We start from the raw sequence: 27,536 nt of genomic DNA on the forward strand, positions 1-27,536 counted from the left end.
CCCACTCCGGGACTCTCTCTACTCTCCGCTCCGAGGCTCGCTCTACTCCCCACTCCGGGACTCTCTCTACTCCCCAGTCCGGAACTCTCTCTACTCCCCGCTCCGGGACTCACTCTACTCCCCGCTCCAGGACTCTCTCTACTCCCCAGTCCGGAACTCTCTCTACTCCCCGCTCCGGGACTCTCTACTCCCCGCTCCGGGACTCGCTCTACTCCCCACTCCGGGACTCTCTGCTCCCCGCTCCGGGACTCGCTCTACTACCCACTCTGGGACTCACTCTACTCCCCGCTCCGGGACTCTCTCTGCTCCCCGCTCCGGGACTCGCTCTACTCCCCACTCCGACTCTCTCTACTCTCCGCTCCGGGACTCTCTCTACTCCCCGCTCCGGGAGACTCTCTCTACTCTCCGCTCCAGGACTCTCTCTACTCTCCGCTCCGGAACTCTCTCTACTCTCCGCTCCGGGACTCTCTCTACTCCCCGCTCCGGGACTCTCTCTACTCTCCGCTCCAGGACTCTCTCTACTCTCCGCTGCGGGACTCTCTCTACTCCCCACTCCCGAACTCTCTCTACTCTCCGCTCCGAGACTCTCTCTACTCTCCGCTCCAGGACTCTCTCTACTCTCCGCTGCGGGACTCTCTCTACTCCCCACTCCAGAACTCTCTCTACTCTCCGCTCCAGGACTCTCTCTACTCTCCGCTCCGGGACTCTCTCTACTCTCCGCTCCGGGACTCTCTCTACTCCCCACTCCAGGACTCATTCTGCTCCCCGCTCCGGGACTCTCTCTACTCCCTGCTCCGGGACTTGGCTCTACTCCCCAGTCCGGGACTCGCTCTGCTCCCCACTCCGGGACTTGGCTCTGCTCCCCGCTCCGGGACTTGGCTCTGCTCCCCGCTCCGGGACTCTCTCTGCTCCCCGCTCCGGGACTCGCTCTGCTCCCCGCTCCGGGACTTGGCTCTGCTCCCCGCTCCGGGACTCGCTCTGCTCCCCGCTCCGGGACTCTCTCTGCTCCCCGCTCCGGGACTCGCTCTGCTCCCCGCTCCGGGACTCGCTCTACTCCCCGGTCCGGGACTTGGCTCTGCTCCCCGCTCCGGGACTCTCTCTACTCCCCGTTCCGGGACTCTCTCTGTTCCCCGCACCGGGAATCACTCTGAGCCCAGCTCCAGGACTTGGCTCTGCTCCCCGCTCCAGGACTCACTCTACTCCCCACTCCAGGACTCATTCTGCTCCCCGCTCCGGGACTCTCTCTGCTCCCTGCTCTGGGACTCACTCTGATCCCTGCTCCAGGACTTGGCTCTACTCCCCGCTCCAGGACTCTCTCTACTCCCCGCTCCGGGACTCTCTCTACTCCCCGCTCCGGGACTCTCTCTACTCCCCACTCCGGGACTCTCTCTGCTCCCCGCTCCGAGGCTCGCTCTACTCCCCACTCCGGGACTCTCTTCTACTCTCCGCTCCAGAACTCTCTCTACTCCCCGCTCCGGGACTCGCTCTACTCTCCGCTCCGGGACTCGCTCTGCTCCCCGTCCAAGACTCACTCTACTCCCCGCTCCGGGTCTCTCTCTACTCCCCGCTCCGGGACTCTCTCTACTCCCCGCTCCGGGTCTCTCTCTGCTCCCCACTCCAGAACTCTCTCTACTCCCCACTCCGGGACTCAGCTCTGATCCCAGCTCTGGGACTTTCTCAGCTCCCTGTTCCGGACTTAGCTCTGTTCCCCGCTCCGGGACTCAGCTCCTCTCCCTGCTTCAGGACTCACTCTGCTTCCCACCCCAGAATTTAGCTTTGCTTCTGGCTCCAGGACTCACTCTGCTCCCCGCTCTGGGACTCTCTGCTCCCCGCTCCAGGACTCACTCTGCTCCCCGCTCTGGGACTCTCCCTACTCCCCGCTCCAGGACTCTCCCTACTCCCCGCTCTGGGACTCAGCTCTGATCCCAGCTCCGGGACTGTCTCAGCTCCCTGTTCCAGACTTAGCTCTGTTCCCCGCTCCGGGACTCTCTGCTCCCCGCTCCAGTACTCACTCTGCTCCCCGCTCTGGGACTCTCTCTACTCCCCGCTCCAGGACTCTCCCTACTCCCCGCTCCGGGACTCTCTCTACTCCCCGCTCCGGGACTCAGCTCTGATCCCAGCTCCGGGACTGTCTCAGCTCCCTGTTCCAGACTTAGCTCTGTTCCCCGCTCCGGGACTCAGCTCTTAGAACATAGAACATAGAAAAATACAGCGCAGTACAGACCCTTTGGCCCTCGATGTTGCGCCGATCCAAGCCCACCTAACCTATACTAGCCCACTATCCTCCATATGCCGATCCACTCTTCTCCCTGCTTCGGGACTCACTCTGCTTCCCACCCAGAATTTAGCTCTGCTTCTGGCTCCAGGACCCAACTCTGCTCCCTGCTCCGGGACTCACTCTGCTTCCCGCTCTGGGATTCTCTCTGCTTCCCGCTCCACGACTCAGCTCTGCTCCCCACTCCAGGACTCAGCACTTCTCCCTTTTCCGGGATTCACTCTGCTTCCCGCTCTGGGGTTCACTCTGCTCCCTGCTCCAGGACTCAGCTCTGCTTCCTGCTCCGGGACTCACTCAGCTCCTCGCTCCAAGACACACTCTGCTCCCCGCTCCAGGACTCACTCTGCTCCGGGATTCACTCTGTTCTCTGCTCCAGGACACACTCTACTCCCTGCTCCGGAATTCACTCTGTTCCCCGCTCCAGGACACACTCTGCTCCCCGCTCCAGGACTCACTCTGCTCCCCATTCCGGGACTCAGCTCTGCTCCCCGCTCCAGGACACACTCTGCTCCCTGCTCCAGGACTCTCTCTACTCCCCGCTCCAGGACTCACTCTACTCCCCGCTCCAGGACTCACTCTGCTGCCCACTCCGGGACTCAGCTCTGCTTCCAGCTCCGGGACAGCTCTGCTCCCTGCTCCAGGACACGGACTGCTCCCCACTCCGTGCTCTGGTGAGGACTTGTCTCCCTTTGTGTCACCTCCATTCTCCCAGTAGAGTAGGGTTGTTTCAGAAGTTGGGGGTGTGTGGGGAATAAAAACTGCTGCAAAGAGGTTAAAAAAAAGAAAAAGGAAAAGGAACTGGCGACCACTGGAGCTCCGAATGGAGCATCTTACTTTACTGTCATCTTGCAGCAGAATCCACTCCAGTGCAAAAGAACAAAGTTACCAATTAAACATTGCAGTAATTATGGTACAATGACACTTTCTTAGTCAGATGTAGAAAATTAGGAAATAAAATTGAAAGTTCAAGCATTACAGTCTTTTTTAAGCGTTGAAATCCTGTTTAGGACAGTACACATCTGGGAAAGGGAAAGGGAGGAGATTTGACTTTTCTCTTAGTGTTCCATGCAAATTTGGATCTTTTCAATTTTTAGTTTCAGAACTAGGTTCCAACTTATTGAGTGACCAAAGCATTCACCATTTGTCCATTCACACAATCCCAGAATTGTTACAGCACAGAAAGAAGTGATGAGCAGGTCACTGAGTATCATATTTTCTGCCTTCTTCCTGCAAACCTGCACATTGTTCCTTTTCAAATAATAATCTAATTTTCTTTTGAATGCCTCGATTGAGCCTACCTCCACCATGCTCTTGAGCTGTGTATCCTAACCCTAACTTCCCACTCTGTGAAACTTTTATCTCTCAAATAATTTTTACTTCTTATTCTTTCTTTAAATTCACTCATGAGATGAGGGTGATGCTGGCTGGGCTCACACTTATTGTCCTTTCTTGAGAAGGTGGTGGTGAGCAGCCTACTTAAGCCACTGCAGTCTATGTACTAGGTGAACACATAATGCCATTTGATGGGAGTTCTAGGATTTTGACCCAAAGATACTGAAGGAATAGCGATATATTTCCAAGTCAGGATGGTGAGTGGCTTGGAGGGGAACTAGCAGGTGATAGTGTTCCCATATATCTGTGCCCTTCACTTCTAGATAGTAGAGGTCATGGGTTTGGAATGATACCGTCGAAGGAGCCTTGGTGAATTTGTGCAGTGCATCTTGTCGATGATGCATATTGCTGCTCCTGAGGTGATGGAGGGAGCACATGGTTTTGGATGTGATACCAAATCAACTGGGCTGCTTTGCCTGGATGGTGTCAAGTCTCTTGAATGTTGATACCATCCACTTATTACAAATTACTTTAAATTTGTGCCCCTCATTCTTGGTCCTCCCAGTATTCTCCTTATTTAACCTGTCCACAATTCTCATAATTTTAAATACCTCAACCACATCTCCTCTCAACCTTCACTTTTCCCAGGAAAATTGTCCCAACTTATCCAATCTATCTTTATAATTGAAATTCCTCATCCCTGAAATAATGCCCAGGAGCCATTTCTCCACTTGTCCCAATATGTTCACAGTCTTTCTAAAGTGTGGTAGTCAGAACTGGACACTGCATTCCAACTAAGGCTGAACTTGTGTCAAACTACCCTCGTGACTTTTTCCCATGTTTGTGGCATCACTTAGCTGTTGGTGAGAAGGGAGATCCTTCTTGTACACCCAGGCTTTCTGCACCACTGCACGCTACCCTCAAAGCAGATGTGGGGGAGAAATAACTGTCACACATCTCCTGTTGAAATGTGCCTTTGCAGAGGAAGTGCAATGTTTTTTTTGTCAATGTTCACCTGAGCAGGTGCATGACACAGGACTCTGTGCTCTACAGTGTGTTCCCTGGGATGCACACCGAGACAAACATCAACCGTGCCTGAAGGACCATCAACTCTTTGGTCTGTCTGCAACTTGTTGGTCTTCCGGAACAAGAAGTTGACTTCGACTGACTGTTGAGTCAAAAGTGTGGAGCTACAAAAGCACAGCAGGTCAGGCAGCATCCGAGGAACAGGAAAATTGACGTTTCGGGCAAATGTCCTTCAGGGAACTGGCACTAAAGCTTGGGGCAACTGCCGCCAAGGTGTAGTGTGAAAAGACCACTGTCTAAGGTCTTTCTTCCAAAGCTAAATGAGGATCCGTTCAGTTATTGGAAACTCCTGATGCTTCAAATACATGTAAATATAGCCTGGTTCAAATAAGAGGTACCTCTGGTTTGGTTGGATAGAGTCAAACTCCACAGTTTCTTTGTTTCTGTGATACGCTACTGTATAGAACTGAACTGCATTTGTGACTGTGTGTATATACAAATATATAAAGATATTTTTTATGAAGAAAGCATATTTTGAAATTTTAAAAATCGCTAAGTTGAGGGACAAAAACAGAAGTTGTTGGAAAAGTTCAGCAGGTCTAACAGCATCTGTGAAGAGAACCAAAGTTAATTTTTCGGGTCCAGTGACTCTTCTTCAGACACTGGATCTGAAACGTTAACTTTGATTTTTCTTCACAGATGCTGCCAGATCTGCTGAGCTTTTCCAGCAACTTCTGTTTTTGTTTCTAATTTACAACATCTGCAGTTCTTTCGGTTTTTACTAAGTTGAGGGATCTTAATGTTGAGAATAGAACAGCTTTAACTCAAATGTTCAGTCTCAGCTTGAAGCACTAAGGTCAGGTATAACACTTTTAGGGCCAAGTCGAGTTTGCTCAGTGCCTCTGAGTTACCCTTATTAAATGTAAGTGTTTGTTTTTCTCTGAAACACCCCAATTCCCTTTCACACACATACATATATATATAGATCCTACACTATGGTCCACGGATCACGTCAGGCAGTGGCTGGAGTGGGCAGTGAAGGAATACAGCTTGATCGATGTCGACGTGTCACTCTTTCAGAATATTGATGGGAAGGAGCTATGCAAAATGACCAAAGAAGATTTTCAACGTCTCACCCCAAGCTACAATGCGGATATCCTCCTGTCGCACCTGCACTACCTCAGAGAGAGTAAGTGCGGATTCAGTCTGGAATGAAATACTATTAACACTAATGGTAATGATGCTGAAACTACCATAAAAAAGATTGGTTTACCAATGTCCTTTACATATGGAAATTTGGTCCTCAACTGGTCTGATCTTGATATGGAGCAGGAGAATCGACGTTCCCTGATGAAGGGCTTATGCCTGAAACGTCGATTCTCCTGCTTCTCGTATGCTGCCTGACCCGCTGTGGTTTTCCAGCACGACCCTCTCGACTCTGATCTAGGTATGGCTATAGTGCCACTGTAATATAATTGCCTCTTAAATGTTTTCTGAAATGGTGTAGCAAGTCACTCAATTGTAACAAATCCTGATGACAAAGTCTGTGACAGTCCTGTCAGTATTTATGCACTATATGGAATGTGGTAACTCAAGAAAGCAGCCTCATGACCTCCTTCTCAAGGTCAATCAGGGATGAGCAATGAATGTTGGCCCAGCTAGCAACGCCCACATCCTGTGAATGAATGAAAAACGATCTCTTCAAGGTGAAGCGGGGTTGAACCTAACTTTGTAAGATACTGTAAGATAATGAAAACCAGTTGTTTTACATGTCTCACTGGTTTTTTCCAATTGAAGTCAATTCACTATCATTCTTCCTGCACTGTCACACAATCCATGCCAAACTTCAAGGTTCCAATCAATGGAAACATCAGCAACATTTCTTTCTTTTCAGATGCTTCCTGACCTGCTGAGTCAGGTCCTTGGCCCACAACTTTCATTCCCAGGTAGGGAGCATTCAGACTGGAAGTTTCAAGTATACCCCCCACCACAGTGTTGACCCAGGGAAACTGGATTTTCATTCTTAGATGGTGGAGTTCCCTTGGGATTAGGCTGGGCAACTCTGAAATGAGAAAGGAGGATGCTGGCTGTGGATGTGGGCATGAGGCACACCTCTTTGCAGCAAGGCCTTAATATGGTTTAAACGTAATCATTGCATTTGCTCCTGTCCCTCTCAAACCATTTTCCCTTCACATTCCTCATGCCCCATCTGTGTCATCTCATGCTCGCTCATACCTTCATGCCATCCTATGACTGTTCACCCACCACCCCTATGGCTTATTATACCCCCTTTGCCATGCTATGACCCTCTTTTCATTCCTTGTGACCTCTCATACACCCTCTGCTAACACCCTGTGCCCCCATACTCACCACTCTGGTCCGTTATGACTCCTGTGCCAACTTAGTGAGAACTCAAATCAAGCCATGCCCTCACCCCATCCATTACCCTGTGCTTTCCTCTCTCTGTGCTTATTAACCTCCTGTCCATCTCGGGAAATCCAAAGGAGCCATTAAGTTATGGGTCTATTCATTGTTTAAAAATTCAATACATTAAGATTCTTTCAACTTATCTCTCATGAAAACAAATTTTTGACAGCTTTTATAGTTCCAGTAGAACCTTTTACGCACATTCACATATAATTTTTAACAGTTCAAAGTGGTACCTGAGAACTATCCTCTAAATAAAGGTACCTGACCCTCGTTCCCCTTTTAAATAACCATTGTCTTTGGAAATCACACGTGTGAGAAATCCAGGCTGTGCAAACCCACTCTCTGAAAATTGTAAATGGGGAGGGGATGCTTTTGTATTACAGGGATTTTCACAACTAATGCTGTGATAGAGTAGGTCTCCATCAATGCAGAAATCAGGCCTTTGTTTCAGTTGTTTTGATAAGCAGTTGAAAAGTTAATCCTCAAAAGAGTTGTAATGTTTACTTTAATATACATTTGTGACTGTCCTTTGCAAAAGATTCCATAGCTTTTCCACAACAAATCACTCTATCTAATAGTTTTTGCTGAATAGCAAAGCTCCCTTCTTCTCCTCTCCATTTTTCTGCTGAGGATACAGTCCCATGTCCCTTTGTTGTTCTTCTGTATCTTGGCCAAGAAGACATCCTTAAGGCTTGGTGTGTGAGAAGCTGCAGGCTATTCAGCATGAGGGAAAAGTCAGAGGGTGGAACATGAGAATTACAAAGAGTTTGAGCACCAAAACAGGTCATTATACCAATAGATCCATGCCGGTGTTTATGGTCGACATATCTCTCTTCACACCATGCAACATTTAAAACTATCAGTGTGATCTTCTATTCAGCTCCTGCTCATCCAAATTCCTCTTAAAGATGTTGATACCAATTGCTTCAACCACTGCATTGGTATTAAGTTTTAGTATCGTCTTGACAATCCAACCATTTCCTGGCTTTATCTAAGGCTCATACAAAAGCAGTGTCCTTGATGTTGTTATGACACAGAGTATACCCCTCTGCTAATTTAGACCCAACAAACAGAAACTCACTTCACGCCATAATCTGTTAAATTTCGAGACGCAAGAACTATCCCAGAGGTCACTATTTAAAATAAAGATTAACAGTTTTATTCTTTCAGTCCAAAAGAGAATATTAAACAACTATTTACAACTCCCTTCTCGAAAACCTATCTTTTACCTCCCACTCTTCAATACTGGTCTGATTAAAAAAAAAACCCTGATTAAGATTTACAAAAAAAATCACATTATAAAACCAGTCAGCTTTGTCGATTCTCCTTTGTAGATTTTCCTCTGTAGATTATTCTCTAGGTCGGCTTCAGGGTTCTGCTGTACAAATCTCTTATGGACAGGTACCTTTCAGAGAGTTCTTCGGCTAGAAGTCTGTACTTGTTGGTTTTCTTGGCAGTTCTCCCTCTAACTGTTCAAAATGTCCAGTTTTATATCCTAAAACATCGGATCATTTCATTGGTTTGATGTCATCAAAACACTAAATTCAAATTCGATTGAATTTTGGTATCTGAGCATAATTTAAACTGATTGACTGAATTGAATTTGTTTTTGTTCCATGGCAACACAGCTCCAGCTATTTGTTTCAACAAGTGTTACATTATTACCTTGTTCAGCACACATTGTGCTTTCAGTCAGTCCTTGCTAGCCTCCTCTCTCTCTTAAAGGTAGATTACACACCTACACTTTCACAACAAAGTTAATGCTAAATTTTTTTCCCTTCCCTGTTCAGGATAAAATGCAACAACTACTGCTGTAAGCTTTGTAATAAATGTATAATAGAAATACTGACAACAGACTCAGCTGGGTTTTTCCTGGTTGGTATGTCTCCCTAACCTTCTCAATCGCAGAGAAGACGTTTTGTTTTTCAAATCCTATTCCTCTAATTGATTTCCTTTGTTATCTGTTTCTCCTACCCAGGAGATCACATGATTGTGGATACAATGGAGAATGCCATGTCTTGTAACATAACAACAATGTCCTGGGATGGACAACAAATACTGCCCTTGCCAGTGATTTTCACATCTCATTAAAATCTGATGAAAGGTCAAAAATGACAAGTCCCTGCAGCTGCGTTGGACAATTTGAATTGAGCTGAGGATCTTTTCATGTCTGCCATTTTTCGCATGTTTATATAAACACAAACCGAGGAGTATATTTAATTGATGAGCCACTTAATTTTCCAAAACCTGTCCTTTGAGCTCCCATTTTTTTTCCTTTCCATAGAATTTCAAAGTAACACACAAGGGCAGGAAATTGCATGGGTGAAAATGTAGGGCAGTAGATAATTATTGTAGATTGAATTTAACATGACATAAATTATACTATAGATAGCAAGGTTTGTCTCTTAGGATAGTTATAGTTACTGACATATTGAATATATGATCATCCACAGTAGCATGTGACCTCTGCACTTTATTCTAACGCAACAAGATTCTGGTAAATGAAGAAGGGTGCATCGAATAAGCGGAACAATTGGGAAGGGAGCAGTAACTGGATTGTAAGATAGTGGTGACTGATGGCAATAGTGGTGACTACTAGGGGGGAAAAGTGGTGAGCTCAGACAGGAGTGGGGACAGGGGACATTGAGGTAAGTGGTAATGGGGTTAGTGACCAACATAGCCTATATTCCTTAGGTGTGGCCTTCTCCTTCTTATCCAAGCTGAGCAATCAGGTTAGAGTAGTGATTGTAATGATGTCAGCCAGATGGACTTCATGGAATATGAGTTATTAGATTGGGCTATTAATCTGGTCCAATCAGGGAGCCCTGGCTGACAGATAAAAACAGTGTCAGGTCCTCTTCACTCTGAGAGCTGGCTCTAAGGGATGTGGATCAGTGTCAAGCACTCTCCATATGTAAATAAAGAGTGACTTGGTGACAGGATACTGGCCTCTGTGGAGTTATTTCAGTTCACAAATTTTAAAAACTCACTTTGTTGTATCTGGCCTAACAGGTAGTGCCTTTAAGAACCATCTTTGAGGCTCTATATAGGCCTGGATTTCCTGAATGCAGCTGCCTTGGGATAAAACAGTGTGGGAGTTGGGAGCCCAAATACAAAGGGCATGCTGCCTGCTTTCAGGTTTAAGAACTACACTTTGATTTTTACCAAAATGTCAAGTGGATGACTTCTGTCTCATAGATGGCTTGCAACTCCTATCTAATCTTTAGGTGACTTAGAAGGGCTTTAAATGGCAGAAAAATACCCTCTATGATGATGAGTTTCTTTAGGTCTCAGTCCTTATTAAACCTTAAATGACTACAAAACAACATGGAATTAATTAATTAAATTGACTGGTAGTGGTTTGGTTTTTCCACGTGAAATTAACGCTTTCAGAAGTAGGCTCTCAATCTATTATGTTCCCTTGCATTTTAATTGGCTTGCATGAGTGTGAAATACTCAGAAACCGATGTGAAGATAATTCTTCCTGCAATAATGCGTATTACATAAGCTCGAAGGTTGGAATTGATATGGAGCACAAATAAATAAATGGCTGAATGGAAAGGTGCAACATTAATTCTTGCACTAACGGTTACTCTTAATCAGGCTTTAGTCTTCTGATTTTTGGGATAAAGTCAACTGAACCCTATAAGCACTGGTATTGGAATTCCAAAATCCAGTTCAACCTGGAAGCTGGGTGTGATAGTGTTGACAAATTGCAGTGTCATGGTTACATATCATGGTCAACAATGTCACTCAAGGCACTGGGAGAATACCTCTATCGCCTGTTAAGAAAACTGCACTTTCTGTTTTTATTGTAAAGGGTTAGAGATAAGGTATAAAGAGACTTATCAGAAAGCTATAAATATTAATTGTTTACATAAGTAATTGACTTTTTTAAATGTCCGATATGGTTTACATCAATTAAGTGTAATTATGTACAAATTGAGATCTACATTTCTGTTCAAAACTGACAGCGGTTAATTATGGTCTGTTTTCTGGTATGTTATGCAGACAGACAATCCAGAAGGCTCAGGCCTTTCTGTTATTTGGGTCTTGGGCCTCATTACAATAGTTGATGGCATCAGCGACTTTTTCCATGCCTTGACTGAGTAGGCCACTCATTTTAAATAGATTATTTATGCTCTACTTACTAGCCATATCCCGCAGGTAGGATATCAAGAGGGCATTCATTGGAGGGAAGGGAGTGTGGTGTTTTGGAGGGGAACTTGCTTCTCCACATTGACCTTCACGTACTGTAGATTTGGAAGGAGCAGTCGAGCTCTGCCTGAGGCACCTAAAAATAGCAATTTTACACAGCTTTTGAATGGTGATCATCCAATGGGATTCATTGATGACAGGAATTATTTTGCTTTGTGTCCATGTTTCTGCCACTAAACAGCAATGCATTGGTTAAATTTGACAGTGACACAGGAAATCACAAGTCCTGGAGGTCATAGAGAAAAGAGCAGTGTTCTCAGAGAACAGAATATGACGAAAAACTGGAGAAATAGGGCTTTCAGCCTTGAAACAAGTCATAAATGAAAGCATGATATCAAAAGTAAAGGGAACATAGGTTCAAATTGGATAAAGGTTAATTAAGCTGCAAGGTTCATTTCCAGACATTTCGTTACCTTACCAGGTAACATCTTCAGTGGGCCTCAGGCGAAGCAATGCTGAAAATTCCTGCTTTCTATTTATATGTTTGTGTTTCTTTGGGTTGGTGATGTAATTTCCTGTGGTGGTGTTATTTCCTGTGGTGAAGTCACTTTCTGTTCCTTTTCTCAGGGGGTGGTAGATGGGGTCTAACTCCATGTGTTTGTTGATAGAGTTCCGGTTGGAATGCCATGTTTCTAGGAATTCTTGTGCGTGTCTCTGTTTGGCTTATCCTAGGATAGATGTATTGTCCCAGTCGAAGTGGTGTCCTTCCTCATCGGTATGTGAGGATACTAGTGAGACAGGGTCATGTCTTTTTGTGGCTAGTTGGTGTTCATGTATTCTAGTGGCTGGTTTTCTGCCTGTTTGTCCAATGTAGTGTTTGTTACAGTCCGGTAATTTGTAAATGACGTTAGTTTTGCTCATTGTCTGTATAGAGTCTTTCAAGTTCATTAGCTGCTATTTTAGTGTGTTGGTGGGTTTGTGGGCTACCATGATACCAAGGGGTCTGAGTAGTCTAGCAGTCATTTCCAAGATGGCTTTGATGTAGGGGAGAGTGGCTAGAGTTTCTGGATGTGTTTCATCTGCTTGTTTGGGTTTGTTGCTGAGAAATCGGCCGACGTGTTCATTGGGTACCCATTCTTTTTGAATAAATGGTATAGGTGATTTTCCTCTGCTCTGCATAGTTCCTCTGTGCTGCAGTGTGTGTTGGCTTGTTGAAATAATGTTCTGATGCAGATTCGTTTGTGGAACAGGAAGTGACTTCACCACAGGAAATAACACCACCACAGGAAATTACATCACCAACCCAAAGAAACACAAACACATAAATAGAAAGCAGCAACTTTCAGCATTGCTTCGCCTGAGGCCCACTGAAGATGTTACCTGGTAAGGTAACGAAATGTCTGGAAATGAACCTTGCAGCTTAATTAACCTTTATCCAATTTGAACCTATGTTCCCTTTACTTTTGATATCATGCTTTCATTTATGACTTGTTTCGAGGCTGAAAGCCCTATTTCTCCAGTTTTTCTTCATATTCTGTTCTCTGAGAACACTGCTCTTTTCTCTATGACCTCCAGGACTTGTGATTTCCTGTGTCACACTGATTACAACTGGATATGATCCTGAAAGTGCAGACTAGCCAGATCACTCTGAGGTCTAAGTACAGCTTCCTCCAATTTATCCAAGAATTTAGATAAGACATTCAGTTATTCACTTGCTTTTAATGAGTATTGAATCTATTAAATTCATTAAGTCCCTACACGTTTGCCATGCTTCTCTGGAAATGGAAGGTCAGCCCATCGCCTGCTATTATTTTCAACTCATCCTTTGTCATCATTGCCAAAGGGCAGGTAACATGCTGTACTGTTCTATGTTCAATGTTCTATCACATCATGATGAGGGAATCCTACCACCATGCAAACCTCCCTGCCTACATACCTCTCTTCAGCTACATACAAATCTCCCTGCATTTACCCTACATAACTCCTTGCATCTATCTGCAAACTGCCCCATATTTACCTAAATACCTCCCCATAAGTACTTACATACCTTCAATATGTACCTACAAATACCCTTGCATCTACCTTCAAACCCACCTGTATTTATTTGTTAAATACAAGTGACTATAAGTCATTTTATTTAATTCAAATCAACACAAACCTCCCTGCATCTAACTATAAACCTCCATGCATCTCTTTAAAACCTAAAAGTCTTATTGTGACTATGTTGAACAGAGTGGTAGAATTAGATGAGAAGTCTTGTGAGTCCTATCTCAACAGAGGCCTTGCTCCATACTATTGAAAGGCATCAGGCTGATTTTCTTGTGAAGCAATAGTAAATTGTCAGTTAAAAGGATTATTGCTTCTTAATGGCCTTGTTAACAGCCCAACACCTCTCATTAATATTCAGCTTCCGATTTTACTGACCATACCAAACAAGTTAAATGTTGAGAAAAAGTGACAGGTACTGGGAGAATTCAATACTCCTTTTGAGCGAAAGGACCTCCATGTTAGACATCAAACACCAACATCTCAGGGTGCGCTCCTTGATCACCCAGTGACACACATCTCCACAGACATTGACATCTGATATACACCAGCCTCGAAGAACCTTCATGGTATATCTCCACTCTACTTATAAGGTTGACTGATAGCTGTATTTTTGGCTCAAAGGGCTGAACGGCCTCTTCCTGTACCTATGTTTCTAAGATTCTATCCCAGGCTACACTGGCAACTATCATTCTAATCCTGTAGCAAGGACACTGTTCACTCTTGGACATGCACCAAACTCTGGGACTGGACCCAACTACATCTCCAGGCTCTTTGCTCGCTGTTATAGGACTCTCTCACTTTGACTCTGCCAGGGTACTCACAGTAACGCAGTCTTGCATTGCAATGCTTTGCCATATTGTGCTTTACCCTCTTGGCCAGAAACACTAGACTCATCTTACTTTTGTCTTGCTTTGCTGTCTAGCATAGACACAAGTGCAGGAAGCTCCCCTTGATTGTCTGCAGGCCTCAGTGAAGTCAAGGGAGATGGCAGGCGATCCCTGCACAGTAAGCCAAAGGCAGCCTCTAATACCTTTCTGGGGGCTTGGACACAGTCAGCCAGCCACTCGGAGTGGTCATGGTCAAGATGGTCCCCACATGAGGGGTGAGGAGTCAAATGTCAGGCAACCCACCATCCATCTTGAATTATTCAGCCGTGTCGTGAGCTCTTTTCTTCCTGGAATGAGAGAGAAAGAGAGAGAGAGAGACAGAGTGGACAGTGCACAGAATATGCAGAGTTCAAGTTGTCAGGATGGGCAAGAGTGAGTGAGGGAAGATGTTGAAGGCAAAAGTGAGAGTGAAAGAGCATGCGCTTTGCTGGGAGTTAGGTACAGTACCAGAAAGAGAGTGAGTGTGAGGTATCAGAGAGGAGTTGGGACCCCTCTATTGGCAGAATGAAAAAATACTTCCTTCCTACAAATCTGGCATTCCTCCAGACAGGTGAGACTGCTTTAATCCAGGGAGCAACCTTGATCCAGCTTGACACAGCCTAGTCATAGAGATGTACAGCACAAAAGCAGACCCTTTGGTCCAATCCGTCCATGCTGACCAGATATCCCAAACCAATCTAGTCCCACCTGCCAGCACCCAGCCCATATCCCTCCAACCCTTGGTATTCATTTACCCATCCAGATGCCTCTTAAATGTTGCAATTGAACGAGCCTCCACCACTTTCTCTGGTAAAGCGCAGCAGGTCAGGCAGCATCCAAGGAACAGGAGAATCGACGTTTCGGGCATAAGCCCTTCTTCGGGCTTATGCCCGAAACATCGATTCTCCTGTTCCTTGGATGCTGCCTGACCTGCTGCGTTTTTCCAGCAACAAATTTTCAGCTCTGATCTCCAGCATCTGCAGTCCTCACTTTCTCCACTTTCTCTGGTAGCCCACTCCAAACACGTACCACCCTCTGTGTGAAAAAGTTGCCCCTTAGGTCTCTTTTATATCTTTCTCCTCTCACCCTAAACCTATGTCCTCTAGTTCTGGACTCCCCCACCCCAGGGAAAAGACCTTGTCTATTTACCCTATCCACACCCCTCATGATTTTATAAACATCTATGAAGTCACCCCTCAACCTCCGATGCTCCAGGGAAAACAGCCCCAGCCTGTTCAGCCTCTCCCTATAACTCAAATCCTCCAACCCTGGCAACATCCTTGTAAAGCTTTCCTGAACCCTTTCAAGTTTCACAACATCAACAAGACCAGAATTGCACGCAATATTCCAAAAGTGGCCTAAACAATGTTCTGTACAGCTGCAACATGACTTCCCAAATCCTGTACTCATTACTCTGACCAATAAAGGAAAGCATACCAAACGCTTTCTTCACTATCCTATCTACCTGTGACTCCATTTTCAAGGAACTATGAACCTGCACTCCAAGGTCTCTTTGTTCAGCAACACTCCCTAGGACAGTACCATTAAGTGTATAAGTATTGCTAAGATTTGCTTTCGCAAAATGCAGCACCTCGCATTTATCTCAATTAAACTCTATTTGCCTCTCCTCAGCCCATTGGCTCATCTGATCAAGATCTGTTGTGTCCACTACACCTCCAACTTTGGTGTCATCTGCAAACTTTCGATCTATACCTCTTAAACTCACATCCAAATCATTTATATAAATGACGAAAGGTAGTGAACCCAGCATCGATCCTTGTGGCATTCCACTGGACACAGGCCTCCAGTCTGAAAAACAACCCTCCACCACCACCCTCTGTCTTCTACTTTTGAGCCAGTTCTGTATCCAAATGGCTAGTTCTCCCTGTATTCCATGAGATCTAACTTGCTAACCAGTCTCCCATGGGGAACCTTGTCGAATGCCTTACTTAAGTCTATATAGATCACCTCTACCACTCTGCCCTCATCAATCCTCTTTGTTACTTCTTCAAAAAAAAATCAAGTTTGTGAGACATGATTTCCCACACACAAAGCCATGTTGACTATCCCTAATCAGCCATTGCCTTTCCAAATACATGTTGGATTCGCTCCACCGATGCCAGGCTCACTGGTCTATTGTTCCCTGGCTTGTCCTCATCACCCTTCTTAAACAGTGGAACCACATTAGCCAACCTCCAGTCTTCTGGCACCTCACCTGTGACTATCAATGATCCAAATATCTCAGCAAGAGGCCCACCAATCACTTCTCTGGCTTCCCACAGAGTTGTAGGGTACACCTGATCAGGTCCTGTGGGTTTATCTATTTTTAAGTGTTTCAAGACATCTAGCACTTCCCCCTCTGTAATATGGACAATTTTCAAGATGTCACCATCTATTTCCCTACAGTCTATATCTTCCATGTCCTTCTCCACAGTAAATACTGATGCAAAATACTTGTTTAGTATCTCCCCCATCTCCTAAACCTCCACACAAATGCCACCTTGCTGATCTTTGAGCGGCCCTATTCTTTCCCTCGTTACTCTTTTGTCCTTAATGTATTTGTAAAAGCCCTTCGGATTCTCCTTAACTCTATTTGCCAATCTTGTGTCCGTTTTTTGCCCTCCTGATTTCCCTCTTAAGTATACTCCTACTGCCTTTATACTATTCTAAGGATTCATTCGATCTATCCGGTCTATACCTGACATATGCTTCCTTCTTTTTCTTAACCAAACCCTCAATTTCTCTAGTCATCCATTATTCCCTATATCTACCAGCTTTTCCTTTCACCCTAATAGGAATATACTTTCTCTGGATTCTTGTTATCTCATTTCTGAAGGCCTCCCATTTTCCAGCCGTCCCTTTACCTGCAAACATCTGCCCCCAATCAGCTTTTGAAAGTTCTTGCCTAATACCGTCAAAATTGGCCTTTCTCCAATTTAGAACTTCAACTTTTAGATTTGAATTATGGTCACTGGCCCCAAAGTGCTCCCCCACTGACACCTCGGTCACCTGCCCTGCCTTATTTCCCAAGAGTCGGTCTAGTTTAGCACCTTCTCTAGTAGGTACATCCACATACTGAATCAGAAAATTTTCTTGTACACACTTTACAAATTCCTCTTCATCTAAGCCCTTAACACTATGGCAGTCCCAGTCTATCTTTGGAAAGTTAAAATCCCCTACCACAACCACCCAATTATTCTTACAGATAACTGAGATCTCCTCACAAATTTGTTTCTCAATTTCCCTCTGACTATTGGGGGGGTCTATAATAAAGTCCCAATAAGGTGATCATCCATTTCTTATTTCTCAGTTCCACCCAAATAACTTCCCTGGATGTATTTCCGGGAATATCCTCCATCAGTACAGCCTAACGCTAACCCTTGTCAAAAATGCCACTCCCCCTCCCCTCTTGCTGCCCTTTCTGTCCTTCCTGTAGCATTTGAATCCTGGAACATTAAGCTGCCAGTCCTGTCCATCCCTGAGCCACGTTTCTGTAATTGCTATGATATTCCAGTCCCATGTTCCTCACCATGCTCTGAGTTCATCTGCCTTCCCTGTTAGGCCTTTTGCATTGAAATAAATGCAGTTTAATTTATCAGTCATACCTTGTTCTCTGTTTTGTCCCTGCCTGCCCTGACTGTTTGACTTGCTTCTGTTCTCAACTGTACCCGTCTCAGATCGATCTCTTTCCTCACTATCTCCCTGGGTCCCACCCCCCCACCTTACCAGTTTAAATCCTCTCCAGCAGCTGCAGCAAATTTCCCTGTCAGTATATTAGTCCCCTTCCAATTTAGATGCAATGTATCCTTCTTGTCCAGGTCACTTCTAATCCAAAAGAAATTCCAATGATACAAAAATGTGAATCTTTCTCCCATAGATCAGCTCCTCAGCAATGCATTCATCTGCTCTATTCTCCTATTCCTAATCTCACTGGCTCGTGGCACCGGGAGTAATCCAGACAATACTACTCTCGAGGACCTCTTTTTTAAATTCTTGCCTGACTCTGTGTAATCTCTCTTCTGAATCTCAAATTTTTCCCATCCTATGTCATTGGTTCCAGTGTGTACAATGACCTTCTGCTGGCCTCTCTCCCCCTTGAGAACATTCTACACCCTCTCTGAGACATCCTTGATCCTGGTGTGTAAAGACTGTATCTTTATTTGGTTATCCATCTATCTTTGAGAGTTACAAAGGTTTATTGTAAATTTCAACTTTTTGCACAACAACACGTTCCACCTTTTCCTTCAGGATGCATTAATTGTCGATAAGCCAACACCTGATGGAGAAGAACCCAGTGGTTTGATATTTTCTAATTATGCTCTTCAGTTTAGAGATGTTACTATAAATTTCTGGAGCAGGTGCAATCTGAACCCAGACCTCCTGGTTCAGAGGTAGGGACATTACCACTGCCTGAACCCGGTAGCCTTTTTTTTGTAAAACCACCGCCAAACATTTTATTGTTTTATATTTCTGACTGGGTGGTGGAATACCAAATGGTTTATTTGACAACCATAACTTGTGGAAGGAATTTGTAAAGTTACTTATGTTTTATTTTACTGAAACTTGTTTTAAGTCATGTTAACGCAGCTAGTTTATCTAAATAATGGGGAAGGTTGTTTGTAGGTGGGCCGGCACTGGGCTGTTTGCACAAAGTGCGATTCGACTGGAAACAGGTTGCTGATTTGTTTGTGGAGTTGACAATAACTCTTTGATTGGCTGCTGCATAGCTGTACAGCTTGTGGGTGCACACAATATTGGCAGAAGCCTTCAGACTGCTGAAAAATGTAGATGTTGAGTCTTTCTCTGTTGTAAGCTACTTGAAGCTTTCAAATAAGCCAATTTATTTTTGCACACTAGTTGCTGTGCACTGAAGCCCTTGTCCAGTAACTGAGATATCTTGTTGTTGATGTATCAATCATATGCTTTCTGCAAAGGTGTAAAAAGAACTTGTGGAAAGAAAATAATTGAAGAAAACAAAGTCCTGGCCTGGCAAGCAAAAACAAAAACTCAGTGAACCTTGAGGACTGGGGCCATTGAACTGCATCCCCAGTATACTTTTATCTCCAACCATAACAGCAATATTTTTCTGTCTGTGTTTATCTGTGTGAGACAGACTAAGGGGGGTGATGGATATGGTTTGGAAGGGTGTTGAGGTTTAACAAGTAGAGTTATATGTCAACAATTCATTGTATACTTTTGTTTAGAATCTTGTTTTTGTAATAAATAGCTCTTATGAAATACGGAAATCTGGTCTGTGTTTTCTGTTAACTTGGGTCTAACAGGCAGGTATTTTAGGGACCTTGTGTACTTTGATAAAGTTTTTAAATTTTGTGATGACTGGGATTAGTGGAGCTTGATTTCCAGCATGCTACCCACTCAGTTGTGACTTGTGTTGTAGCCTCCTCTATTGGTCATAGGGTTATACAGCACAGAAACAGACCCTTCGGTCCGACTCATCAATGCTGACCAGATAGCTTAAATTAACCTAGCCCCATATCCCTTTAAACCCGCCCAATTCATGTGCCCGTCCAGATGTCTTTTAAATGTTGTAATTATGCCAGCTTCTTAGCTTAAAAATGTGTTGCTGGAAAAGCGCAGCAGGTCAGGCAACATTTTTTACCTGGGGGGTGCAGTGAGAGAGGGACTTCCCTGCTGCGCTTTTCCAGCATGCTGCCTGACCTGCTGTGCTTTTCCAGCAACACATTTTTAAGCTCTGATCTCCAGCATCTGCAGTCCTCACTTTCTCCTAGTTGATTATGCCAGCTTCCACCACTTCCTCAGCCAGCTCATTCCATATACACTCACCTTCTGTGTGATAAGGTTTCTCCCTTGTGTCCCTTTTAAATCTGCCCCCTCTCACCCTAAACCTATGCCCTCCAGTTTTGGACTCCCCTACCCTGGGGAAAAGACCTTGACTATTTACCCTATCTATGCCCCTGATGATTTTATAAACTTGTCTTGTAGGATAAGGAAGTCCTGCGTCTGCGGTACCCCATCCAGCAGGAGCTTCAGATTCCTGCCTGTACAGTGGGGTACCAACTTTCCCCTGTCTCCCATGTCTAAGGCAAATGTCAGGACCTGTGCAGAGTAGCTCCGCACTGATGGTACTTATCTGGCTAAAGATGGTGTGGGTGCATAAGATGTTGCTTAATTCTGGGATATCACGGCAGTTTCCAGGTTGTTCCAGGGAAGGCACACGATAAAATATGGCAGGAATTGGATGTGAAGGATGATATAGGGATAGGGTAGGTAGCCAATGAGGTGAGTTTGGTGAGATCGGGTGAGAAAAACTAATAGGTCTCATGGAGAACATCCCTCCAAAAACCGCAACACACTCACACTTAGCCAAAGAAAGCATCAGATTCAGCTACAAACCTTAGTGCTGCCTAATCATTTCCTCTGGTTTATATTTGGCACTTGTTTGATTATTCTCAGTCCTAGTGGTTTCTACTGGAAAGACCTGGGCCCTTTAGTTAGGCTGCATTGTTTAAAAAGAGGTGAATAATTTTTACATCCTCACCAAAGGCTAATCAGCAATACTGAGCCATGCAGATGATATGGCTGTGTAGAGCTAGGGCTTTGCAAAAGGCATCACTGATTCAGCAGTGACAATAAATTAGACATTGATATTGCATAGAAACTTAAAAGAGCAATTTGCATTTCCATAGCACCCTCTGTGATCTCAGGATATCCTGAAGCACTTTACAACCAATTTGAAGTGGTGTAATTCAGGAAATTCAGCAGCCAATTTGCACACAAGCTCCCACAAATAGCAATGTGACAATGGCAAGACAATTTGCTTTTGCGATCTTGAGTGAGTGATAAGTATTGATCAGAAATACTGACCTTACTCCAATCCACAATGGCACCATAGGAAGTTTTTCTACCTACAGAGAAGATTGACAGAGCATTGGTTTAAATTCTCATCTTAATGACGGCACCTCTTACAGTGCAGCACTCCCTCAGTACTGCACTGAAATGTTACCTTTGATTTTTCTGTTCTCAAGTCATAGAATGGGACTTGAACTTGTAACTTTCTGTCACAGAGGTGTGATTGACAGCATTGGTATCACAGGGTGACTGTTGAGCCAATTCTTCCATAGAGCAGAGCTTTCTTTTTTAATCGTTGGCACAAGCATCTTCCTTTGTAACTGTCACTTTTTAATGTTTTGGTGACTGTTGAATCAAATCATTTCCTATTTTGCAGCACCACTTCCTCATTTGACTTCAGATGATGTCGATAAAGCCTTGCAAAACTCACCACGTCTGATGCACGCCAGAAACACAGGTAATATATTAAAGCTGAGCTGTCATGTTCAGATCTTTAGCCTGCCAGCTGTCAGCCCACCACCGTTTCCCTCACTCCCCCACACCATGGGGTTCACAGTAACTTAAAATAATAAAATATATTCATTGATAAAACAATAGTCAGCACTGCCCAAATGTAAGAGATACTAAAGGCATAACCAAATCCCTTCCAGTTCATTGCCACAAAAATGTTGCAACGATGCATGGGATGGTAGGACATGCATTTGACCTTGAAAATTCCCTGCAGTTCTCTAACTTTGAATTCTTACTGTGAAAGTCAAGGGAACAGAGTAGATAGGAAGAGGGGGTGTGTGGTACAGGGTTGTTGGTGGATGGTAAAGGTGGAGTGTGGTGCGGTGCTGCTGAGAGTAGAGGTGGTCAAGTTGCTTTTGTGCATCACCAATTAGCTGTTCACAAATAGACTTGGCAATGACTGTGGGATGGGGCTTTTGCAATTCCTTTTTCACGTGTGCCCACAGGAGGGATTTGGCAAAAGAGTTTGAGTGCATTTAAGTAATTGTGATTATGTGACATTTCTAGTATCAGTGCTGTGGATAAGATACACATTCCAGCATCTGCCATCTGCAAATTGTCCTCTCCATTTGTGTCACTCTGAAATTTGAATCTGGTGTGCAGAACACTGCAATTAAATAATCCATTTGAAGATGTCTGCAGAATTTCACTGCTTCCAAGTGCCAACAGCGGTGGCCAAAATAGCTCCTTGTGACCTAATGAGTTTTTCGGGCAGCTCACAAAGACAGGTGACTGGTTCTGGACCTTCATTGAGATTCTTTCGTATATAATCTTGCTGATACTTTCATGGAAGTTAAGGATTGCCCCTCCACAAAATCCCACTCCTTTCACTCCTGACACCAGTGAAAAGGTAGATTTTCTACTAATCTTATGTTATAGTAGAAACTTAGCACCACTTTGTACAATTCCTGTGTGGCAATATTCAGAGCATCATTAACAAAACATAGAATTTGGGGAAAATTGAACAGAAATAAATGTGTGGAATACTGATCACAGAAATGTCAACCACCAAAAGTAACAAGTCAAGGACGTTAATGTAGCAACCAAAATATTAGGTTAAATTCGGTAATAATAGAATACAAAAGGTAGTATTACTTTTATAAAGAATCTTGGTCAAACTAAGTTTGGAGTACTGTGTGCAGTTCTAGTCTCTATGCGCCACAAAGGCAAAACATAACTAGAATTGAGATGATATAATGATTAGGAAGGATTGAGCAGGTTACAGCTCTTTTGTACAAACAAGATTAAAAGAAACTCTTATAACAATCATTAAAGGATAAAGAACACCAGGGAAATAAAGATGCTAAAGACCTATGACTAATCTATGATTGATTAGTTTAAGAGGAAGAATTTGCAGTCAAACGGAATGGCTGAACAGGTAAATATAAGGGGAGGTTTGATACACGCTTGAGGGAGAATGGAATGGGGTGTGAGGAGGTGGGAGGATGCAATTAGGAGAAGGTTTGTTTTGACACCAGCATGATCTGTTCACATGCTTTAGAATCAATGTAACCTGTTGAAAATTGTCTGCTATTCTGCTTTTAGATAATATGTTCACAATAGATCTTCACCTCTTTCTTTTGAACAAAATGATCAATTCCAGTTTAAGTTCCCTTTCTCAGTTTTTCCATCAGTCATCCCTATATACTGTATGTTCCTTGCTCTTTGATATTGTTTCTTTGGCAACGTTCAAGTTGCTAACAGCAAAATGCAGAAATTGCCTGTTGTGGCTTGTACGTTTATGTTGAATGGAAAAGACAACTTAAGTTGTACCAGAAACTGATCTGGACACCTTTAAAACTTATTTTTTATTCTCTCCTCCACCCTGTCAAATATTACCTCCAGGTTTCTTCTGAATGCAATAATGCAGCCTCAGATCCCCTGCCCAATGACTATTCTTCAGGCATCAACATATCAAAGGAGCTCTGGGCTGTTTCTCAGAGAGAGTCATCTCCAACTGAACCTGTTCTCACTGCAGCCAAGAATTGCTTTGGTTGCTCCACTCAGTGACATGGTAGAGCGGTCAAGAAAATATCAACTGATTGGTATCTGTGTAGAAATCATAATCACATTCAAACTAATTCTTCAGTGTTGGACCACTATCCCTCCCAATGACCTTTCCAACTACTCCATTATAATGATTGCTAAATAGCAACCTGGAATCTTGCAAAGTCTTCCATTCCTTGAGGAATGCTCTAAAGCCAATCTTAGAGTGATTTCAGCGGTCACCTTCAATCAAGGATCAAACCTGAGGATGATTGATTTGAAGGAAGCTGGAGTATAAGGCATTTATATCCATTTGCTCTCTTTTGGAACTCAATTTCATGGCTGCTATTTCTTGTTTTTTTTTGCAGGAGGTGCAACTTTCATCTTTCCAAATGCAACAGTTTATCCCGAACCATCTCAGAGACTCACAGTTAGACCAGGTAGGAACTTATATGTTAAACATAACTGACAACAGGCTACACACATGCTTTAGGTGAATTTGAATGGAAGATTCGATAACAGATATTTGTTAGATGTTTTGCTTCCTTTACTTAACTTTTGGCAATCAAGCTTACCACTTTCTCATGTAATCTTCAGAGTATGTTTCCTAAATCTCCCTACCTCTCTACTATTCTTTCCTCCTTTAATGCTCTCATTAAAACGTGCCATTTAGATCAAGCTTTTTGTCAGGTAATCTAATAATTGTGTGGTTTTTGTTATCAATATTTGATATCGATCCTGTAAAACATTAATAGTACAATATAAATGTAAGTTTTGTAGTTAAGTGAAAAAAAAATCATTTTTTTTTTAGTTCTTGCTCTCCCCACAGTGCAGCAGCTGAATCTTCCTGAAGTGTGTGTCAGTTTGGGCCTGTCCAGTTACTAGGCAGTCACTACAGTATAATTTGGTTGAAGGAGCAATTGAAAGCATTTTTGAAAGGAAAAGGAATGAGGTTTCTTGTAGGCCGGGCTAATGTTTTTGAATTTCTGTAGTGGTTTGACTGTACTGACTTGCAAGGCCACTGCAGGAAGTGGTTAATAGATAACTATATTGCTGTGAGACTGGAGTCACTTGTAAGCCAGACTATGTAAGAATATAGATTCCCTTCCCTAAAGGGGATTGGTGAACAAGCAAGCCTTTCCTGACAATTAGTGTCATCACAAAGTCTGGCTTTGAATTTCAAATTTATTAATTTTATGATTTCAAATCCTTTCAGCTGCTAAGATGGGATTTGAACCATTGCCCTCACACCATTAGCTTGGGCCTTTGGAATACTAGACCGGTAACATGACTAACACCCAACTATTTCCTCCGATCAGCTAAAAAGAACGAATGCTTTTAAAGACCAATGATCCAGTCCTGTAATTAAAATTTCACACGTTCTCAAAGACCTTCCCTTAGTTCTTCCTTTATAAAACACCTGTTTGCAGTAAAGTGAAACATCCTTTTATATTAGATGAACAGTTCCCCATTGAGTAAAGTTACATACTGTGATCAAGTACTGAGTCATGATAGATTAGAGGGTCTCTATTTGATCTTTGTTTATGTTAAGTTCTCTGATTTTAGTTAAGCAGTGGGTGAGGATCCTATCATTGGCTTCAGCGATTCTAGATTCAACAGGGCAGTGGGCAAGAGGTGAACATTCTCCACTGACCCTTGAAGTTAAATAGACATGAAGTCGTTGACATGTAAAGCAATGTTGGACTTTGTTGAATAAGGTAATGATTCTGAAGATGATATGAAGCCAGTCATAGACTCCCTGCAGTGTGGAAGCAGGCCACTCAGCCCATCAAGTCTATACCAACCCTCTCAAGAACATCCCACCCAGACCCAACTCCATCCTTATAACCCTGCATTTCCCATGGCTAAAAGGTCTTGCCTGCACATCCTTGGGCACCATGGGAAATGTAGCATGGCCAATCCACCTAACCTGCACAACTTTGAAATGTGGGTGGAAACCAGAGCACCCAGAAGAAACTGACACAGACACAGGGAGAATGTGCAAACTCCACACAGACAGATGCCCGAGGGTGGAATCAAACCTGGGTCCCTGGCACTGTCAGGTGGTAGTCTGAACCATTGTGCCGCTCCTTTCTCTAAGTGGAGACATTAAATTCTGTTCAATCTTCCAAAAGGAACAGATATGTCAATACCAGCTCCTTAAAGTCCTGACGACTGACCAAATGTAGTTCTACTTATTGCAATCATGCAATAAACCTTCTTGTTATCCAGGAACAGTGCCACTTCTATAAATACTCTGTGATGGTGTATCCTCTCCCGCTTATCACTGGATAAGCTAAAATCAAAACGGAGACAAAGCAGGATCAGTGGCAGCAAACTATCTAAAAAAAAACTCTTTCCAGCGCCACAAACTGGCAAAGATGGTAAATAACCACAAGGAATCAGAAGTAGTCATCTCGGAGAACGCCACATACTTGCTGGTCACTCTCTCTCTCTGGGTAGATAGTGTACTCTTAATGCGAGAGGTGCATTTGTGGAATGGCCACTTGGGAGAAGGACTGAGAGAGGCCACAGTCTGGGGAAGGGGAGAAAACAGAAGAAGAAAAAAAAACTGAGTAAAAAGACTTCTAGGAATTTACTAAATGGGGTGGCATTGGGTTAAAAAAACAAATGTTACAACAAATTCCTTAGCTGGAAACAGTTAAAGTATAATAGTTTTTTTTCTCTCTCGGGTGGGATTGGAGTCTGATTGCAACACCAGCCGCCCACATTTTAATTCCATAAAAGAATAACCCAGATGTGTTTTCTTAATACCAGATGTCTCGGACTATCACCAAGCAGTACTCAGCAGTGGTCTGGTGGTCTGCAGGAGAGTCTGTCAGATTTCTCAGATTGATGAATATTTCATTTATTCTGCTTTCTATTTTTAGATTTGGCTTACGATGCAGCCAGACGGTCAGGGTGGGCAAGTCATCCTGGAGTTCCGCCAAAGGGTAACAAGTTTATGTTACTGTAAAGTTGATCAAAGGAGACCTTTGTTCTCGTAGAGATTGAATGGGGTTGTAGTGGGTCAAACATTTTGAAAAGTCTGCGCTCAGAAGATACCAAAGGTTAATGCTAGGGAAATGGAACTCTGTCCCATTGCCAGTGCATTTCAAATCAAGATATACACAGAGAATAAAATCTCCCTTATCAATGCACCTTAACCACAGAATCAGAAAAACACCACTCTTCCTGTACAAATGTGAATTTTATCCCTTCCTAGTAATTTACTTCCATTCACTGATTCACTGAGAGGTCCAGCATATATCAGTCATGACTAATTGCCCTTGAGAAGGTGGTGGTAAATTGCCTTCTCAACATGTTGCAGTTCTCGTTGTGGAAGTTACTCCCACACTGCTGTTAGGAACACATGAATACAGAAGCAGGAGCTAGCCACTTCATCTCTTGAGAATGCTCTACCATTCAATGAAATCTATGTCCTAGCTCCATATACTGATGTTTGCCCCATATTCTTTAATGCATTTGGCTCAGAAAAATATACTAATCTCAGTTGTAACATTCACATCAATTACTGCTTGTAAAGAGACAGAAACATTTATCACCCTTTGGTTGAGGATATGTTTCCTAATTTCACTTATGACAGATTTTACCACTTTTTTTTGCCTTTGTTTTTCAGTTGGGTCGATTGTTCCAGGATTTTAACCCAGCAGGTTATTTCCAGTACTCCTCTGGATACTTACCCTCCACAGCTTCCCAGCTCATAGACCCCTACCATGCACAGTCTGCTTCTCCCTTCTTCCCAAAATTCACAAACAGCACAGTCCTGGCGGACAAATCATTTCATAGTAATTTCATAGTAATAGAAGCAGGAGTAGGCCATTTGGCCTGTTGAGCTCAATCTGCAATTTGAGAGGGAGAGGGTACAATCAGAAGTGACAATATTTCTGTTGAATAAAGGGAACTATGGAGCAATGAGGGAGGAGCTGGCCAAAGTTCAATGGTGCAATTCCTTAGCAGGGATGACAGTGGAGGAACAATGGCGGATATTTCTGTGTATAATGCAGAAGATGCAGAATCAGTTCATTCCAAAAAGGAAGAAAGATCCCAGG

At 43.7% G+C, this 27,536-nt stretch overlaps 1 protein-coding gene across 8 annotated transcripts in view; it reads left to right on the forward strand.

The window, feature by feature from the left end:
- The window catches only part of erg (ETS transcription factor ERG), a 262,777-nt gene that overhangs the window by 222,605 nt on the left and 12,636 nt on the right, over positions 1-27,536 (forward strand). For 7 of the 8 annotated variants that reach the window (XM_043701331.1, XM_043701330.1, XM_043701335.1 and 4 more), the window contains 4 exons: positions 5,619-5,822; positions 21,344-21,424; positions 23,832-23,903; positions 26,355-26,417. In XM_043701331.1, coding sequence (XP_043557266.1) covers positions 5,619-5,822; positions 21,344-21,424; positions 23,832-23,903; positions 26,355-26,417 — 420 coding nt within the window. The remainder of the gene's footprint in view (positions 1-5,618; positions 5,823-21,343; positions 21,425-23,831; positions 23,904-26,354; positions 26,418-27,536) is intronic. The other variant, XM_043701336.1, reaches the window with a different exon arrangement.

Source organism: Chiloscyllium plagiosum, chromosome 12, assembly GCF_004010195.1.
Source record: "Chiloscyllium plagiosum isolate BGI_BamShark_2017 chromosome 12, ASM401019v2, whole genome shotgun sequence".
Taxonomy (NCBI): Eukaryota; Metazoa; Chordata; class Chondrichthyes; order Orectolobiformes; family Hemiscylliidae; genus Chiloscyllium; species Chiloscyllium plagiosum.